Genomic DNA, 19,136 nt, shown 5'->3' on the forward strand with positions numbered 1-19,136 from the left:
ATACACGCAAGCACACACGACAAAAACGTCAACATACGAAGGCTTAAGTCCTTCGCGATCATCTACGCACACCTACGTTACATACACGTTAGCACACGCGATATACAAACGCATACGCGATCGAACGCGTTAACGTACAAATGCTCGAGTCCTTTGCGATGATACACGCGATCTCGAAGTTCCTACGCCAGCACATACCTGAACCGTATAATGAATATCACATTCAGAATCACGGCCCGCTGCAATTGGCCTAAAGCAGTGTTTTAACGGGCGCCATTGCCTGTCTCGTCTGCAATTGTAGTGTGTGATTCTGACGGGGAGCCCTTCCAAGAGCCTAGTTCTACAGCTACAGTAGGACAACTCTTGAAAAAAAATAAAAGAAAGTTTGTTTTTATTCTACTTCAGCATAACATTAGACTTCAATGTGAATCATGGAAATTTTTTTCTTTTGTCGGTTGTCACGGTAAAGATGGACAAGTCTGTCTATGCCAAGACACATGCTGGGGGGTAATTCGTAGTTATGCTGCCTAAGCTCGACCCTCATCAGCAGAAGACGAATGTTAAGCCCGTAAAATATTAAGCCTGTTCTAATGACCCTGCCACTACTAGTTTTCCGATCTGTATACTTCACATCCTTGTGCTCACTTGAGTACTATGGCTCTAATTTTCACAACTTTCCCTACCCAGTAATCTCTAGCTAATTGAATGTCCTTAAAATGTTAAAAATATTCTTATTATGTGAAGTATTGTTTTAATGATGAAGATTTCTATTCGGAATTGTTTCAAATTTGAGGATTTTCTTAAGATTTATCTAGAAATTTATTGAACTAGAATCTTGCGTTGAGCCAATACAAATATCTTTTGTATCAACGATTTTCAGAAAGGCCAACATGTTTGATTATTTAAGTGATTGAAGCAACAAATTCAAAATGAATTGCAGTAATATTTCGACAAGTTTCTGCGTAAGAACTCACCCAATTAAATTGATAAATTCATCAACCTGCCACAAGTCCATCATAAACCCGCATTGAAAATATACCAATTAGAACAGCACGTGAAGGACGAATCAGTGATTACCTCAAATTAAAAAAAAAAACATCTACATCATCTTACTCAGACTCGCATATCCCCTGTATATTAAACTCTCCATAGCTGATTATAAATACCAAAATGAATAAAGCATTGATTTTATGCCACCCAAGTGAACTTCAACAATTATACCCGCTGCTCTATCGCCGTTGTGATGTGATATTCGTTACGGAATCTATGTAACATCGCATTCATAGATATTTGGGATGATGTGATTTGATAACCGGTATATTATAAATTGAACTTCTGCGAGAAACGAAATATGTATTTCAGTTTTCTGCGGTTTACCAAGTTGGAGTAACCAATTGTTCGAAGCTATTGGGATGATTTACCTCCTGATTTGGTGGAGTCATATTCCAAATTTACCAATGTACCAAACACCGGAAACAACACCCCGCAATACTAAAAAAATAAGGAACCTCGCCGTTGGCAAAATTCACTCTCTATATATTGAAGCGGAGTTTTATAAATTCGGTCATGTTTCGAAACTCCACTCGTATAAGAATAAAATTTAATTAACAAGCATGATGGATAAAGCAAATCAATTTAATTCAATTTATTTATTTGGTTTGATTTACGCAGAAAACATAGCTGCAGGAATTTTACATACTATTATTGAGTCGTCTTTTTTTACATAATCGTTAGTGTAATACCAGTTAAAGAAGGAGGTTTCTTAGATAGAAAAATCTTAAACTTCATTCCACACCAAAAGTCAGCTAAAAAATAAGCAATAAAAAGCGCCTCTTTCTTCAGCAGGTTTTTACACTCGCAGTTCTACTTAAACGATTCTTATGCAGAAGTCCTCAGTCCGAAATTTACACCTTTTAGCTCATTTTTCCATCACAAGCATAATAAGGCGGTTTGACGAATCAGTCCTTCCGACTTTTACTTCCAGTCGCTGTTATCTTATCGGCCTTATAGCTATGATTAGCTACTAAATCAGTGGGTGTTTCATGATGCATAAATTTTACCAATCGGTTTCCTATGACGATGATTGCACGTTTGTATGTTACGTTGCTAGACGTAGCTATGCTGCTGCTAATAATTTCATTAGTTTTGATAATTTATTTACTATTTTAATTTTAACTGCAAATCGAAAACAACACGACACTGAGTATAAAGAATCTATTTGAGTTTGTTCTTTGTCTAGAAGCAAAATCCACCCACTCAGGCGGATCTATTTAGCATTGCCTTGCTGAACTTTGTCCGTTCAATTTGTTTTGGTTTTTCTGGATTTGGCAATCAAGACGCCTACTATGTACAGGGTTGCCCACATGATGTAGGGGAAATGATACACCGATCCATAGTAGAACCATATTTTGTCGATCGTCAAAAGCAGAAACGCAATGCCCATATAGGAGAAAGCGAAAAATTTCGAGATCCAACAAATAACGTTCAATATTTTAAGTTTCGTTCCAGTGGCTCCCTTTATGAACAACTTTACGTATATATCCTCAACGGGTAAATAAAACGGAGCCGCACAAATACAGAAATAGTACCCAGCATAAACTCCGTGCCAGATTGCGGAAACGGCCATTGTTGCTAGTGTGCGGTACTTTTTGCTTGGAAAACGCTTATACACGTACATCGCCATCCAGTACTGGACGCACATGTTCCAGTATTTCATTGCTTCTCGGAAAGTCCAACATTTTTCCGTATTTATCACGTCGATGTTGCGTACCGTTTCGAAATCATAATCGTTATCCTCCGGGGGGTTGCTAAATAATCATCAAGGTATCGTTAAACGTTGCTACAAGATATTACATTAAACTGTTACCTTATCAAACTCGAAAAGTCCTTACTCGGGCCATGGCCGCATTTATTTTCACAGCCTTTCGGGTAGGCGCCTAAACCAGCCATCGTACAAACACATTCACTCAGTAGGATACCTGTGTAAATCCGCATACGGAAAATGAAGAAAGTGGGCCAGACATACATCAGTCGGTAGATAAACGAACGTTCCTCGTAGAACTCGCTGGATGTCGCATACTGAAAAGGAACAAGCAGAAAACGTATCACTTGTACGGATTCTTCGTTCTATAAATGAAGGCTTACATCCAGTGGCCAAATGTACGAGATTAACAAAAATAAGCCGGCATAGAGTGGAATGACCTTAAGTTTTTCAACGGTGGCTCCATAACAGTCCGCTTTGGTGCTAAATGGTAGATATATAGCATCGCGGAAAGTTTTGTAGGTAAAATAGGGACCTGTCAGCACTCCGACGTAGTTAAAGGAATAGTGCAGAATATCCAACATATCCAGTTTCAAGAGAGCCTTCTCATTGTCGCTTAGAACTTCTACTAATGAGTCTTGGGAGTCATCCTTTTTTGTCCGGTCAATTTCCTTCGATTTTAAATAGGCTGTATTCACTTCAAAAGCTAAACCGACCAATTTCAATGTAAGAACCATCTGAATCATATTGCTGTGTCCTGGTGGTGCTTCGCAGCACAGATAGGCTACCGAGCGGAATAGGAACAGATACCCGAACATGAATGCGAAGCTCAGCATGTGGCATGATCTAGAATAAAGAGATTTTAAAGCTTGTTGAATTTCTAGCAGAATCAAAGTTACTCACTTTCGATTACAGAAGATTATGATAAGACCGCACACCAGATAACAGAACAGCATATGCAACGTATGGAATCCAGATGTCGAAAGTATAACCAGCAAACCGGCTGCGGTACCAATCCATTTTTTCTGCTCCGGATCCTGAATTTTTCGGTAAAAATTGCCAAATCCAATGCACAAACCCAGTAACACTAGGTAGATTATGTCGTCCTTCATCCTTGATTAAAATAATTTTCCACACATCCAAATTGTTCGATTACTGGGTTTGTTGGAGTTTATTGCACTCTACTCACAGCCCGACCTGTAACAGCACTGTGACGTAATGTTACGTTATCAAAGAAGCTTGTCGAATCCTTATCTAAATATTGAGATAACTCGATGGTAAACAGTAAAGTACTGAGTATTATCGTTGAAGTTGAAAACTGAAAAATGGAGTTCTATGCAGTGATGCCACATTGAATTTTTTGCTTCAGTAAACCCAACTTTCTACCACATGTCATGCTTAGAATGAGAGCATTTTTTAAAAAATCTGTGAAGCAGCTGCCAAAATCTGCTAATTTTAAAAACAATAGTGAAATTTTTTTCCAGCTAACAGATTCTGTGAAAAAGGGCTAAAATTGGTACGTGACTGAAATTTATTATTATTATTTTTTTAATTTGTTATGCTACAGCAATATCTGTAAATAAAATGGCAACTCTGATTCGGTGCCACTTTATTTCACACACACTACTAGCGGTTTGTTTTTCTCCAGCTGTCACGCCATCAGAGGGATTGGGCGTTCGTACCTTTAAGGACGATTCAGACGATACATCAGCTTCCGTCAACGTCAACTGAACGACACCGTTCCGTCAGGATAAGTTCTCGACAAACATATGATTGCTTTTGCCGTGTTTATTATTTTCCACCACCCGAATAGAAATGCACAACAATATTACAGTATTTTTTATTGTTACATTACCACGAAAAACATTGTTATTCTGGAAAATTTACAATGGAAATCACATTTGTTGTTTCTACATCCAATTTAATTGTATAAACCCGATATTTACATGGAAAAGGGGGGTCGTTAAGGGATGTAACAATGAAAAAATTGATCTTTTCCCATACATTCTGAAATCAAAAACATAGATTTATATTGTTTTACCGTTATAGTTTTTGGAGGCATGAAGGACTGCATCATAAGTACATTGATGTTACAAGAAAAGTTATTGTTAACAAATAATACTGTTGTAAATTCAACGTTTCTACGATCAATTTTGATATTGCTTTCTGTTCGGGCAGCTAGTGATGTAGTGTTTGTGTCATGTGACATATACGTACATGAGCCATAGAAAAGTCTATTACATACACGAAATGAGATTACTAGCGAGCAAAGCGCTACACACTTAAAATCCATTACCTACCAGTAGTTAATTTTAATTTGCTGTCCTCAAAGAGAATAGGGAAAGCGACGAAGAGTGAAAATCAGTCACAACGGCAACACTTCTTTTATGATGAAAAGAATTTTGGCAACCGCTTCCACAGGCAGCACTTTAAATGACTCCTATTATATTTTGAAAACAAACCGTATGTCGATCGTTGGATTTGTTTATCAAACGATGTGCATTTCGAAACAAAGAGATGAAATAATTCTAAAGCTTGTTTTTACTCATAAATATACTCTAGAATGTACCTTACAATCACGATTGAACTAAATTCTGACGAAAATTCAAATTTCTTTTTTGATAGATGTACAATAGTTATCTCCTCCAACTCAGGCATGAGTAATGTTTATTTACATTGCAGGATTGGTCTGCTCAATAAGGTATTTTTGGCTTCACACTATTCGTCTCTTTCCCTATTCTCTTTGGCTGTCCTTATTTCACTGCCGGAAAACAATCCGGTGAAAAAAAATGCGGTCGAACATGGTCAGGCGATTTAAACAGTTTGACGTTTGATTCAACTCGCCTGTACTAATAGAGATCTTTAGGGGTGTGCAGGTTAAGGCATATTCTGATGCAGATTTGTACCGTGAGTTAATGCCCTTTTCCAATTTTTAGGTCCGAAACTATTGAAAAAAAAAAACCTTTTTTGGTTTGTTTCCTTTTAGGACAATAACACATCCAAACCCATGCGACTTGCCTTATCAGATCTACCATAGTTTGCAGATGGAACTTGGGATGGCAGGCTGCTAGCGGATTGCAAAAGTACTAGATCATGCTGTGTGGGGTGCTGTCCCGGTTAACAACGAGGCGAACGAGATATTTGCAGATACGTCATTTAGTAGGACAACTGTCAGTTGGTTGGTTGAACTTAATTTGTTTTTTTCTAAATTTGAAAATCAGAAAAGAATAATTAAAAATTATGAACACTCAAAAAATGTCAACGTTATGCCTATTGATTTCACACATAGATTTTTGCAATTAGCGGAGGCAAATAAACACTATTTATTGGCACATAAACATAATGTGTGTTTTTTTCAAGACATTCATATTTCATTCACAATTCATAACTATAAGGCACATAAAACCCGATTCTATAACAATACGCATATATAACTTATGTGTGCGCATACATAGTTTATACAGTTGACACATAGAAGGTATGTGGGCGCGTGATAACATTAGCATTTCTTCTTCATAAGGATTTTAAGTGGTTTGAAGCAAATATTCTGGTTGCAGTTGAGCGATGGAAAATCCATCCAGCGACAATCGGTTTTTCTCCTGTTTAGTACTAATCCATGATGTCGGAAGTAGTGCGCTGGATAGCGCATCATTGTACGAAAACAGCGCACTACTTTCGCCGTGATTCCATTGTTTAGAACCAGAGAAAATACGATTGTCGCAGGTTGGATTTTCCAGTTTTCAACCGTAATCAGAATAGAATTAACGTTTGGATTTTTTCAGTGAATGATATGAGCACAGACTAACAGACATAATATATTTGTAAATATTGTTATTTTTTGTCGTATAAATAATTACCAGTATACGGTCTATGTGGTGTATTTGACGACGCCTGTTCTTTGTTTATGCTTTGAAATTATTGTTCGTAAATGTCTAAGTAGAATTTAAACGTCAAACCGTTACTACTCCGTGCTTGCATGTTTGAGTCGCGTTTAAGTTCTGCTTAATAGCCCAGGTTGGTGTAAAATGTAGATTTCGTTATTTATTTGTTCAGAGATTTATTTACTTATTTATTTATTTATTTATTTATATATATTTATTTATTCATATATTTATTTATTTGCTCATTTATTTATTTATATTTGTTATATATTTTGCTTGTTTATTTATTATTCATTTTGTTATTATATTTTTTGTTATAATTGTTCAATATTTAAAAAAAATCAAGGAAACAAGTACCGCACATTAAATATTCTTGATAGCTTTTGTACTAAAAATATTTCGTGACACCAACCAAAACGATTAAATTTTTGTAAATGTCAAACGTCATCGTCCTGTCAGCTCATAATCACCGTCATCAAATGCGAGGAGGCGCGGTGGGTATATTTTCGGAAACGGACAGGGAAAGGATAAAATCTACCGCGAAAAGGTAATGCGGTCTCGAATAGTTAACCGGAGGAGTGAAGACCAGCAGCAGCGATAGTCACCGACAAAAAGTTACCACGCGTTTCATTGAAAGTTTTCGGTATTTGTGCCAGTCGATCCATAGGATCTAATTTCCCGCTTTCAGGACCGCCACACGAACGCTAAGTTTTGTTCGGCCAGTCGAGTGGGATAAGTGTGGTTACCGGTTTTTGATAGTACTACAGAAGTACGAGTACGTCGCGAGTGCAACAAAAGGTCAGTGTTTGGCGAAGTCAAAGAACGCCGTTGAAGACAACATTCCCTAAGTACCGGTAGGGTTTTGGTGGTAGTGACCGTAAAAGCTAAAAATCCCCTCGACTTAGTGCTGGACACTCGTGTTTTAAAAGTGCGCATTGTACCACTCCCCGCGCCCCGTAGTGAAACGCAGGCCTCCGGTACGAATAGGCCGAATTGCTGCTTCATCTGGAGTCTCCCGTCGCCATCGTCCGTCTGTTCCTGCACCACCATCGAAGCCCATCCCGCATCCAGCCTGAAAAAAGTCGACGAACGATCATCACGGCCGCAACGTTATTCCAAGAACTGGTTTCGGAGTAAATAAAACGTATGTAAAAAACAGTTAAAAGTGTAGTGAATGATTTTCACAAAACTTTAAAATTATTAATAAAAATAGTGTATGGTCTATATATACAAGTTGTGTCGTCCATTTAGTTTATAGTGTAGTCCTTTTTGGTACTTGTTTTCGCCGTATATATATATATACAGGGTGTTTGGTTCATGGTTAAGAATCTCTCGGGGGGTGATAGACTGCCATATTTGGAGAAAAAAATTGTTCTACACATACCATCAAATCTCAACCGTTACAGAGTTATTGAACTTTTTGTGTAAAAACTTATTTGTCTTAAAATACCTCTAACTTTAAAAGTATACTTTGTATTTTAAATGTTTCAGTTCCATTTGAAAGGTGAGAAAATTTCCTATTGAATGGTGTTCTCATATCTTTTAAGTAATTAGTTTTAATTACCTTTTAACTGTAAAGTAGTTAAAAGTTAGTGTTTTTGAGGAGGTTTTTGCTAATTTTCTCGAAATAATGAAGTATGATTATAGCAATATCCAGTATCCAAAAGTTGAGTTTTGGGACGATTCATAATTTGTTCTTGGACGTCATATTTCTATCTCTTCTCATTTCTTAGTAATTTCATTACTATACTTTTCCCGTAACCGACTTGCAAGTGCTTAAAAGACTCTAATCTAAAAAATATGCTTTATATCATTATTTACAAGATTTCATTGGAAAGCTGAGAAAATTTCCTATCAATGTATGTACAAATGTCTTTTAGTTAAGTGTACTAAATGATTTTTTACTAACGAAATAACTCAAAATTTGTGTTTTTTGGAGAGTTTTTTAAGTATTCTAATTATTAATCAACAAAATTTATCGTTACTATTGTTCATTTGATGCCCCTTAATGTTCTCTATAACTTTTAATTTGACACTTTGTCTACATCTCTTTTCATTTTGCTGCTATTTAATAGTTAACACAGCATGAGCTCGCCACAAATGTAGTGGGTTCGAAATCGTTATTTTTGCGTATGAAACGATGTGATAAAAACGATTTTGCATCGAAACCAAAAGAGATAATTGAATGGAGTCAAAGAAAGAATTGTAGAGCTTGCTGAGATGCATTATTTCCATGATAATAATGGTGATGTTTATAATTTACTATTTTAAGAAAATTAACGAAAATGCTAATAATAGCACTAACTTTAAACTAATTTACTTTTAAAAGAATACTAAATTCACTTAACTGAAAGGTATTAATACATTTTTCACTGTAAAATTTTCCTGGCTTTCGAATAAAAAGAAAAAAAGTACAATAAGTGCCGTAATTTTTCAATTAGAGCTGGTACTAGTGAAAATAACATAAAAATATCCAAGTTGAATAACCCAAAATCATGAAAATAAGAAAAGGTAAGTGTATCATGTCAAAGAACAAATTAAGCAGCTCATCAAGACTAACAATCTGAATTATTAAAATGATGAGGTTAACTATTAGGATTTTCAAGAAATGAACGAAGAATCGTCTGAAATTGTTTAATTTTCAATAAATTACTTTGAAAAGGCTATTTAAACTCATTAGCTGAAACATGTGAGGGCATCACTCAATGCGAAATTTTCTCACCTTTCGAATGGAACTAAAACATTTAAAATACAAAGTATACTTTTAAAGTTAAAGGTATTTTAAGACAAATAAGTTTTTTACACTAAAAGTTCAATAACTCTGTAACGGTTGAGATTTGATGGTATGTGTAGAACAATTTTTTTCTCCAAATATGGCAGTCTATCACCCCCCGAGAGATTCTTAACCATGAACCAAACACCCTGTATATATATATATATATATATATATATATATATATATATATATATATATATATATATATATATATATATATATATATATATATATATATATATATATATATATATATATATATATATATATATATATATATATATATATATATATATATATATATATATATATATATATATATATATATATATATATATATATATATATATATATATATATATTACGACTCGCTCAGTGACCATAGTGTGGGAAGAAAGTCCTTCCGTTGTGAATTTCTTCAGGAGACAATAGTGAAACGACCCTAATAGCTGGTGAGTACAGTGTGGCCCCACCACAACAATAAGAACGTTACAAAACCATACGTAACACACTATGAGGGAATTATCTTAAAAAATATCGATCCGGCAATTTTCCCAGAACACTAGCTCCACCTTTTATTCACGGTCCCAAACACTTATTTGCTGGTGGATTACCCCTCAGGCTTGGGAACAATTTTTCACAATCCCCCATATGCTTGTTCATATATCAGTGGCGCCATAATTTCAAAAGCGGCCACAGTCCCAACTACAAATATATTTGAAATGACCGTTAAAGTGGGTGAAGCATTATTTTCGAGTGTTATGTCTGTTAGTCTGTTGTTCTAGCATTACCTTAGCGTGATTATAAGTTTCTCTCGTGGTTCTATGGGAGTTTTAATAACGTTGGTCCACTCTTTAGTGAGAACAACTCTAAGGGCAGATAACTCTATGAATGTATAACAAATTTGCATCAACTTAGAAAAAATGCATTTAATTTCCATTTTTGCATCAACTTTGCACTCCCTCGCAGAAAAGATTACTTAACAATCGTCCTACGCTGATCCACTTTGTTCGATGTTTTATTGAATGTGGGGCTGTTTTTTGTAGGGTTTTGACGTCTTACACGCAACGCAAAATGCATTACGAATTTCTCTTTTGATGGAAAGAAATGCATTTAATTTCGTTGATTTTTAAAAATGTATAGCTTAAAATGTAATCAAACGTTTCGATGCTCATACGGCTATAGTTGCGAATTTTTTTTTGATCATTTAGCAAATCTTGGTGCAGGTGGTAATACCACAGAGAACAGACATCCATGATCGAACAAAAATATTTAAAAAACGTGTGTAAACATTTGAATTAATATACGAAGAACACTAGCGCCGCCACACCAACCTATCCCAACTATCCGTCAAATCGATTCCGGAACCGGTTCGAAATCCTGGATGGATTCAGCATGGAATCTAGCTCAAAGAAAACAACCGATTCCGACTCTATCGGTTGACGCATTTGAGCTGGAATTCATGCTGGAAGTCCGAATCGGTTCCGGACTAGTTTGACTGGGTAGAGGAATAACCGCTGTCAATTCTGTCGCACTCAGCCACAAAAAAAAACATGACGACAGTAGCGCACCTGGTTTAGATATCCAAACTACCTTCGAAACCGTTAGAGATTTTACACAAGTTGAATGCTGAAGATGGACGCCTGTTCTCTGTGGTAATACTCTCCGTATTCTTCTATTTTCCTATTGATCGGATGAATTCCAAAATCTTTATGGTTTCTGAAAAAGGTACGCATTCGGACATAAAATATTTTTCGTTTGAGCCCGCTTTCACAGAAACTTTTCAGCTCGCAATCTGTTCGACACTTCAACGCAATTTTTATTTACGGATAACGCATTTGACCATAGCTTCCAGTCGCGTTCACTCTGGCTATCATGTCGCGTTGGAAATCGCGCGCAGATCGTATCGCATCGCATCGCGTTACGCATCGCGCCCACTCTGGCTTCACCATTGAGTTCTTTTCGACCGGTCTCACGAACACTAATGCAGTTTCCTGGTTGAAAACAAACCCATTTACTTTTGCCGTCTTTGTTTATTATTGTCCACCAGCTTGCGATGTAGTATTTGTGTCATGTGACGTGTACGCACTGAGAACTGACACACAAGTAAAGTTTTTAACTTGTGTAAGAAAATAAACAGTCGCTTTGAAATGACAACAGCAAGTAGCAACTTGCCACTGGTCGGCGCTTCGATCGGCCAGCAATCGCTATACGAGACTTGTATGCAATCTTGGATACAATGGTGACTTACGCATGCGAACCTGAATGCGATGGTGATTTTCAACGTATGTTCATTTAAATGTTTACACAGGTTTTTCGGGAAAGTTTGTTCAAGCTTATATGTCTGTTCTCTGTGGTGTACGTATTGTCTATCCCGAGATAAACTAGCGTTTTGTCGATTTGTTGCTATATGTGACACACATGAGTGTGAACGAAACAAAAACAAACATCAAATCGTTTTTTCGCTTGCACTAATGCGAAGTAAACATGCGCGTAACTCGGCGCATGGCTGAAATGTCACGATGTGATTTTAGAAAAGATTCGCAATACATGAGCCGTAGAAAAGTCTATGAGGTATTTTTGGTGTCATACACCGAGATAAAATAACTAATGAATTCCATAAGAATCACTTATGATTCGGCGCCACAAGTATTGCGAATCTTTTCTAAAATCCACATCGTGACATATCAGCCATGCGCCGCCAAGCCGTGCGCCGAATCTCGCGCCTATTCACTTTACATTAGTGCAAGCGAAAAAACGATTTGACGTTTATTTTTGTTTCGTTCGCACTCATGCTATATGTTTCAAGCAACGAATCGACGAAATGCTAGTTTATCTCGGGATAGACAATATCTCATATGAAAATCATAAGTTTGACTTATGACTCGGAAGGAAAAATGGCCATCGAGTCACTTAGAATTTTCATAAGTCATGCTAATGAAATTTTTAAGCCATCTTTATACCTTTCATGCTACTGTGCTTATGTAAATCATCATGCTTGAATATAAATTTAATAAATGAGATGTTATGAAATCCATAGATATATCATATGGCGCTGGTTCGAGAAAATATTAACTCAGCATCATATTTTTCATTTTATGACATATATTTTTTATTTAAACGAATTAATTCACATGAATAAGGAGCACTTATCTCTAGTTTGATGTTTTGATGAGTTTGTGAAGTCTCATAATATTTCCAATAAGCTGATAAAAATTAAAAAGAAGTCTTGAAAGTTTAAGAAAATTCAATACATACATTTCTTATGAAAGTAATGTAAAATATGGAACAATGAGTTACGAAGAATATTTACTTACATTTCATGTCCCCAAATTTGAAAAAAGAACATTAAATTCAATTCCAAAAATGTCTAGTTTCCTATTTTCACTGATTTCATATGGTAAAATTATGACATTTGCACAATAATACGATTATGAACATCATTACATACGTCCATAAATTCCATAGGACGAACTTATGAAATGCATAAGCGTTCAATGAAATCAAAATTTAGTTGCTTCATAAGTTGCGACTAATGAAATTTTTAATGTGGTTTTTGTTTGAGGCGAAACTGATGTCGTTTTCGCTTGAGGCAGAAACTAACTCAGTTTCGGACCTAACTGCTGCCAAACCGTTTGTTTGAAGCCAGTTTCGAACCTAGGTTATGCGCCACTGAACTGAAAACCGAGTTGGGTTCCAACCTGAAATATGTTTCGGGTTCGCTCACACCACTGCTGTTTTGCGAGAACCCAACTCAGTTCCATTAAAAACGTTTGTTTGAAGCAACTAACCTGGGTTAGTGTCTAGGTTCTCAATCGAAAACGACATGAGTCAGTTCCTAACCCCAACTGCTGTCAAAATGTATGAGCTGACAGCGGTTGGGGTTAGAACCTGACTCAGTTTCAGGTTCAAGCGAAATCGCCATAAGTAGATTTGCGTCAGTGTACTATTCGTCTCTCTCTCTCTAATTCTCTCTGCAGATTTGCTTCTGGTCTCTCCTGGCAACCCTGAACAGAACGACATTTTCGGAGCAAGCAAACATTTAAAAACAATCAGTCGATCGCCGGTGTTTGTAATTTATAATTTTATTAACATTATCTGTTAGCTTATATTGTATATTAGATAAACGAAGAGTAGCATTAGTTAGAGTTTATATTCATAGTGTTCGGAAAAAAATTTATGTTTAAATTAATTTAATTTGCTAATACAAAGGTTACTAGATAGTCCTTTTGTTATTTTAAATTTTTTTGGCGATGGATCCCAACGCGGATTCAGTGCTTACAATTGAGGATTTCAACGCCTGCTGCCGTTTGTGTTTCAGTCGCAATCGAGTGCTTGAAAATTTGTTCACATCCTCCCAGTCCGGCATATTGGAAAAGATTCAGAATTGCTTGGACATTTCGGTAAGCCCATTATATGTATTATATTTAATTCCTTGACCTGATTTATAGTACTAAACTGACAGGCTATCGTACGATTAATAATAAACAATAAACAATATTTAAGAATTCCACAAACATTTTTATTTACATATATAGATCGTCCCGGAGGATTCTCCAGCAACTTCAGTTTGCCAACGATGCTTAATGCTGGTTGAGCAATTTCACAATTATCGCCAAATATGTCAGACGTACGATCAAATATTCCAAAGCATTTTGAAGAAATCCCACTCGGTTCTCGGTGAGAACAGTAGGGAGACTGACGATTTTACGAGAAAGATTAAAATTGAGCCGGTTGATCCCGCTGATCGAATAGAACAAGAACCATTGGAAATTTGTCAGGAAAACATCAAGGAAGAACCGTGTTCGAATGATACCGTTGCAGAGGCAACAGATCAGGACGAAGATATAGAAGCGGTAGACGCATCGCTATGTGACATGGGTGTTGGTTCGAGTGCTTCTTCATCTAAGAAAAGAAAAGGAAGGAAGAGAACCGTCAGAGGCGGTATAACGGTTCGAATGGTAATCGACAATAATCAAATGAACTGCCACAGAATATACGCAAATGGTTGTATGCAATGGATCTGTTGTAAATCCGATTGTCTCGTGATATATCAGAGCATGCCTGATGGGACGTTCGAACTGCGTTCGAATAAGCGGCATAATCACGAAGCGCAAATCAAGTCTATAGGGTTGATTCAAGTTTTGAAAAGTGGACGCAAGGAACGGTACGCGTTGGCTTCATCTGATGTTGAAAGTGTTGATCTTAAATTGATATGGAATGAACATGAGTGGAATGTATCGCCTTTAAGCAAAACGGGAGATAGAACTGGGGTTTGTGCGGAATCGACGAAATGTCGCCGTTATGTCAAAATTATTGGAAACTTTGACCAGTTGGAAGACTTCGGAGAGCATAATCATCCGAAGAATTTTTGTCTTATAAGGTCTGAGGAGGCTCCGACGGAAACGGACATAAATCTTTGGGAGTTGTTTTGTCAGATCGATCCATGCCATCTATCGCTGTCTTGCGAAATGGAACTTCCAATTCGGTTGAAACTGTTTTATCGGGGGAACCAGTACCGACTGGCCGAGTGCTTCTGGGATGGATCCAGTAAGTGGCGCTGTGATACGGTATCTTGTCAAATTCTACTGAGCTATAGTAAATTTGGGGTAATAGCCGTGAAAGAGCATCCCCACGAGGCACCGATCGAACGGCAGGGTGTGTTGAATGGAATATACTATTGTGTGATGGCGACGAATATTGGACTGAAACGGATATTCTACAATGCGCATAGCTTCGGAAGTAGAAGTTCCGGAAAGTGGATTTGCGCTGTGCCAAATTGTCATGCAAGGTTACTCGTAGGGGAAAACTATGAATCGTTTAAGATGAAGGGAACGCACATTCACGGAGGTTTCGGCGCAATCATTCAGCCGTTGTACAAAGAAGCTGTGAGTATATTGGTGCTTTTTCACGTTTGGATTTGGTCTAATTTCCAATTATCATAGATCTACTTATCGGCTAAAAATCCTACCCTGCCGGCACCTGTAACCATAGAAGATTTGAACGACATATTACCAGCATCAGTTACTTCTGTCGTACCATCCAGTTCGGCAGTTGTCAAAGCAGCCCCAAAAGAAGCGAAAGTTTCAAAGGAAATCAAAACTCAAAGCAACCATTGTCTTGAGTCGCAATCGGATGAGTCGGAAATCACCACGGTTATTCGGATGGTTTACGATGGTCATCGGTACACGTTTTGTGAGTTCTTCGGCGATGGTACGTCCTATTGGCGCTGTTGGGGCCAACGTTGTAAGAAATCAATTCACATGTCTCCAACCGGATCGCTCTATTCAAAGAATGAAGTAAGCGAACACAATCATTTGCCAACGGTATCTCGAATAGGGCAGAGGCCACGTGACCATGGCGAACATTTTGATTGGTTTGCGGTGTTTGAGGATGCCACGAAAAATACGATCATGATGTATAAGAATACTCTTTGGGAGTTGGTGCTCGGAGAGGGGATTTACATTGCCACGTGTAAGGATTTTGGAAGTGTAGGATCAGATCGGATTCCATGCACTGCAAAGATGCGAATATCAACGGATTTCAGCCATTTCGAACAATTGGGTGAATGTCTCGAGCATATTGAGAAAATATTGATAGTTAGAAGTGCTGCGGAAGTTGTTGCTGGTGATCCCATGCTGTGGAAAATGTATCAGGAGAAAAACCCACTGTATCTTAGCGATGGAAGGCTTTTTTGTGAGGGACGGAATTCGCATCTTTTCATTGGTGGCTATCGGTATACCCTACAGAGTTTGTTGTGGAATGGCAGTTCTGTTTGGCGCTGTGCTTTGCAATTTTGCACAGCCAAGGGACGAATTACGTCTCGTGGTTACTTCCAAACGGCGGAGCATAAACACGAGAAACCGGAGCACATGCAAGGTACGGTTATGTGCATGTTGATTAATTTCCGTTTTAACGTATTTTCTTAAAGGTACAATTTGGAATCAGAAACGCCAAAAAGAAGAACGATACATCATTTCAATAACCTTGAAAAAGACGATGGCTACAATGTATTACAACACCTATTGTTATGCCCTGAGGGACACCGAGCGAAATGTTTGGAGCTGTTATCCAGGATTATGCAATGCCTCGCTCCGAATCGAGGGAGATTTTCAGCGGGTTGTCGACGAAATGGAACACACACATGATGGGACGCTGACGTTCTTTCGAAAGGATGAAACTCCCGAAAGTCAGGTACCTAGTTGCGACACTAATTCTAGAACGTAAATTGACCCCACCAATTTCTTTGTCCAGGAAACCATCCCGCCAACGAAAGGTCGATCGTCTAGGAAACGACCCAGGGAAGCCGCAGAACAACATGTTACTCCGAAGCTACCTCGTCACCAAGCCGAACCGTTGATCATATCCACCTCCAGTCCAAAGCTGGAAGGCATACGGCAGATTTTGGTAAAACCAACCCCAATCAAGTCGGATGTCAGGTACCAGCAAAATCAAATCGTTCGCTATCACAACGGTTTCACGTACAGTCGATCGTCGATGCAAGCGGACGGAAGCATAAAACTGGAATGTAATAAATTTCGTTGTCCCGGGAAAGTAATTCTATATCCGGATCAGTCAGTTGTTCCGAAAGAAGATCACTCGCACTCGAAAAGTTTCGACACTTACGGAACAATTTGTGACGTTATAACGGGTGAAAATTTGACCTACATTCTGGTCAATGGAACGCAGAAACGCAATGTGACCTACTTTGTGTGTAATGGATTCCGGTATCATATTCTGACGAGGTCACAAAACTTGGCCACTGAATCAGAGTGGCAATGTGGAAAATGTGAGGTGAAAATATCGATTAGTAATTTCTTCAAACGTATTGAGTTTAGCTCCTCCCACACCCATGAAGAAACCGATTTTATTATTCCTCCCGAAAGCAATGAATCATATACTGACGGAAGTAGGCAGATCACTGGAGGTGTAAAGCAATTGGACGAAGTTGTTTGGGGTAGCCATCGGTACACCACCCCCATCTACATAAGACGGTTGAACAGGACAAAGTGGATGTGCTTCAAGCGCAAGCGCTGTCGAGCATATTTGTATCAGAATACGGACGGAAGTTTCGAGGATATGGAACCACATAACCACGAGGGACCGGTTGAAATAGTCGGCGAAGCTCGGTATGATGATTTGTTGAAGATTAAAGACCGATATGCTATTTTGAAACCAGGCGAAAGACCAAAGGTACGGCAGCTTTTATTCCAAAATCACAAGTATTACGACACTGTGAAAGGTTGGGTATGCATTAGGAAGTCCTGTAATGGAAAGATTCAAGCAAACACTGATTTTGACAAATTGCAAATCCTCCAAGGTCATTCTCACCAACCAATCATCACAATGATTAAATTCCAAGAGGAAATCCAAAGCTGTTCGGTTTTACCCCAGTAACCATTAGTTTTATTTAACGAATGTGATATATCACTGAAAACCAGAAAGAACCACCACTTTGAAGAAAAATCGAAAAAATGTTTATCTCATAAATTTTACTTGCATCACCTCACACTCTCAATCCCAGGTGGGTGCCGTGTCCAACCGGAAAATCGGTCTACCTGGAAGCGGAATGCGCATATTCGGTGGCGGTGGTGGAATTATCTTCGGCTCTAGCTTGAAGGAAAACTGCAGGAAAAATTGTTTCGTATCCTTGTTCCAGTGAGTCCAAAATTTTCCGTCCGTCTTTTCGACCTCCCGCGAGGGTACCTTGAATGCAATGGTCTCGTACGGTTCGGCTGCAAACAGCAGATACTGCCACTTACGATCCGGTGGTTCGATCTTTTGCTCGTACGCAGACATAAAGCGGTGACGGGGGATAATACCGTCGGTGATTTCCGGGTAATCGATTTGGAACAGCAGCGACTGCTGGTGACTGTCCGGTTCGCGTTGTTTCGTTACTCGATAGCCAGGGCGACCGATTTTAACAAACTTTTTCGGTTCTACGCGAGGCTTCTCCGGTTGCATGCTCGAGGGAGCCTCTTTTGCTTCCTTGGCCGCACGGCGGGCCAGATTTGCTTGATGCTTCTTACCCTGAGTATGGGCCAGGTAGCTTCCTTCATTGTTGTGCAGAGTCAGACACAGTTTGCATTCGTAGGAACCGAGATGATTTTTCATAAAATATGGATCCTTGTTCAGATCGATTGTTTCCAACGCCAACTGCCGGAGGCGTTCTCGCCGGTCTCGATTGCTCTCCGACCAGGAGGCGACACCGCCTCCTCCGGTTTTTCCACCGGCGCGATTCTGGAAATCCATTCCGAGAAATGTTATGCGATGCTGAAAACAGTGCATTTGTTTACTCTTAAATCAAAATTTGAATTTGATATAATTACCGATTGTACTTACCTTGCAGAGTTTATTTAATAACTAGATTCACTATCAAAATTCAAAAAATATTGAGAAAATACGAAAATCGAAAACTTCATCAGCAGTCTGATGATAAACGAAAAGCAATCAAACCGCAGCCAATTTTTCCACAAAATGTCAGATGTCAATTAATGGCTGCGTTCTGACGCGTACACCGTGAAAATTTAAACATTTTCCCGAATATTTATACAGAACTTTTTCAAAAAGTCCAAATTGTCTTTTACAGTTGTGATTCAATTTTGGACACCGGACTGGACTACTTCTTATCCACCCGCATAGTTAAAAACCTGTTTTAATCCACCTAGAGGTGCAATTGTGCCTTTCTCATTTCTCCAAACTATGATTTAATAGCTGG

At 38.1% G+C, this 19,136-nt stretch overlaps 3 protein-coding genes across 3 annotated transcripts; 1 reads left to right on the forward strand and 2 right to left on the reverse strand.

The window, feature by feature from the left end:
* Positions 1 to 1,634: 1,634 nt before the first annotated feature.
* On the reverse strand, positions 1,635 to 4,086 carry LOC131689516 (lysophospholipid acyltransferase 7). Its single transcript, XM_058974657.1, has 4 exons — positions 3,665 to 4,086; positions 3,145 to 3,607; positions 2,867 to 3,078; positions 1,635 to 2,807 (listed from the first exon to the last, which is right to left on the reverse strand). The coding sequence occupies exons 1-4, from the start codon at positions 3,871 to 3,873 to the stop codon at positions 2,300 to 2,302; spliced, it is 1,392 nt and encodes a 463-aa protein (XP_058830640.1). The 5' UTR covers positions 3,874 to 4,086; the 3' UTR covers positions 1,635 to 2,299.
* A 9,366-nt stretch (positions 4,087 to 13,452) lies between these two features.
* LOC131686786 (uncharacterized) lies at positions 13,453 to 17,815 on the forward strand. The gene is made up of 5 exons (XM_058970780.1): positions 13,453 to 13,821; positions 13,957 to 15,306; positions 15,364 to 16,297; positions 16,350 to 16,612; positions 16,673 to 17,815. Exons 1-5 carry the CDS (start codon positions 13,672 to 13,674, stop codon positions 17,813 to 17,815), a joined length of 3,840 nt encoding a protein of 1,279 aa, XP_058826763.1. The 5' UTR covers positions 13,453 to 13,671.
* Positions 17,816 to 17,872: 57 nt separating this feature from the next.
* On the reverse strand, positions 17,873 to 18,867 carry LOC131692633 (splicing factor 3A subunit 2). Its single transcript, XM_058979789.1, has 2 exons — positions 18,761 to 18,867; positions 17,873 to 18,691 (listed from the first exon to the last, which is right to left on the reverse strand). The coding sequence occupies exon 2, from the start codon at positions 18,668 to 18,670 to the stop codon at positions 17,933 to 17,935; it is 738 nt and encodes a 245-aa protein (XP_058835772.1). The 5' UTR covers positions 18,671 to 18,691; positions 18,761 to 18,867; the 3' UTR covers positions 17,873 to 17,932.
* Between the last annotated feature and the right edge of the window lie 269 nt (positions 18,868 to 19,136).

The sequence above is a fragment of the Topomyia yanbarensis genome, chromosome 3, assembly GCF_030247195.1.
Source record: "Topomyia yanbarensis strain Yona2022 chromosome 3, ASM3024719v1, whole genome shotgun sequence".
Classification (NCBI taxonomy): domain Eukaryota; kingdom Metazoa; phylum Arthropoda; class Insecta; order Diptera; family Culicidae; genus Topomyia; species Topomyia yanbarensis.

Coding starts and splice junctions, on each gene's coding strand:
- LOC131689516 (XM_058974657.1), bottom strand. CDS start 3,873: ATGAAGGACGACATAATCTACCTAGTGTTACTGGGTTTGTGCATTGGA. Junction 3,079..3,144: donor CGTACATTTGGCCACTGGAT/GTAAGCCTTCAT, acceptor GTTCCTTTTCAG/TATGCGACATCCAGCGAGTT. Junction 2,808..2,866: donor GACTTTTCGAGTTTGATAAG/GTAACAGTTTAA, acceptor ATGATTATTTAG/CAACCCCCCGGAGGATAACG.
- LOC131686786 (XM_058970780.1), top strand. CDS start 13,672: ATGGATCCCAACGCGGATTCAGTGCTTACAATTGAGGATTTCAACGCC. Junction 15,307..15,363: donor AGCCGTTGTACAAAGAAGCT/GTGAGTATATTG, acceptor CAATTATCATAG/ATCTACTTATCGGCTAAAAA. Junction 16,613..16,672: donor ATGAAACTCCCGAAAGTCAG/GTACCTAGTTGC, acceptor TTCTTTGTCCAG/GAAACCATCCCGCCAACGAA.
- LOC131692633 (XM_058979789.1), bottom strand. CDS start 18,670: ATGGATTTCCAGAATCGCGCCGGTGGAAAAACCGGAGGAGGCGGTGTC.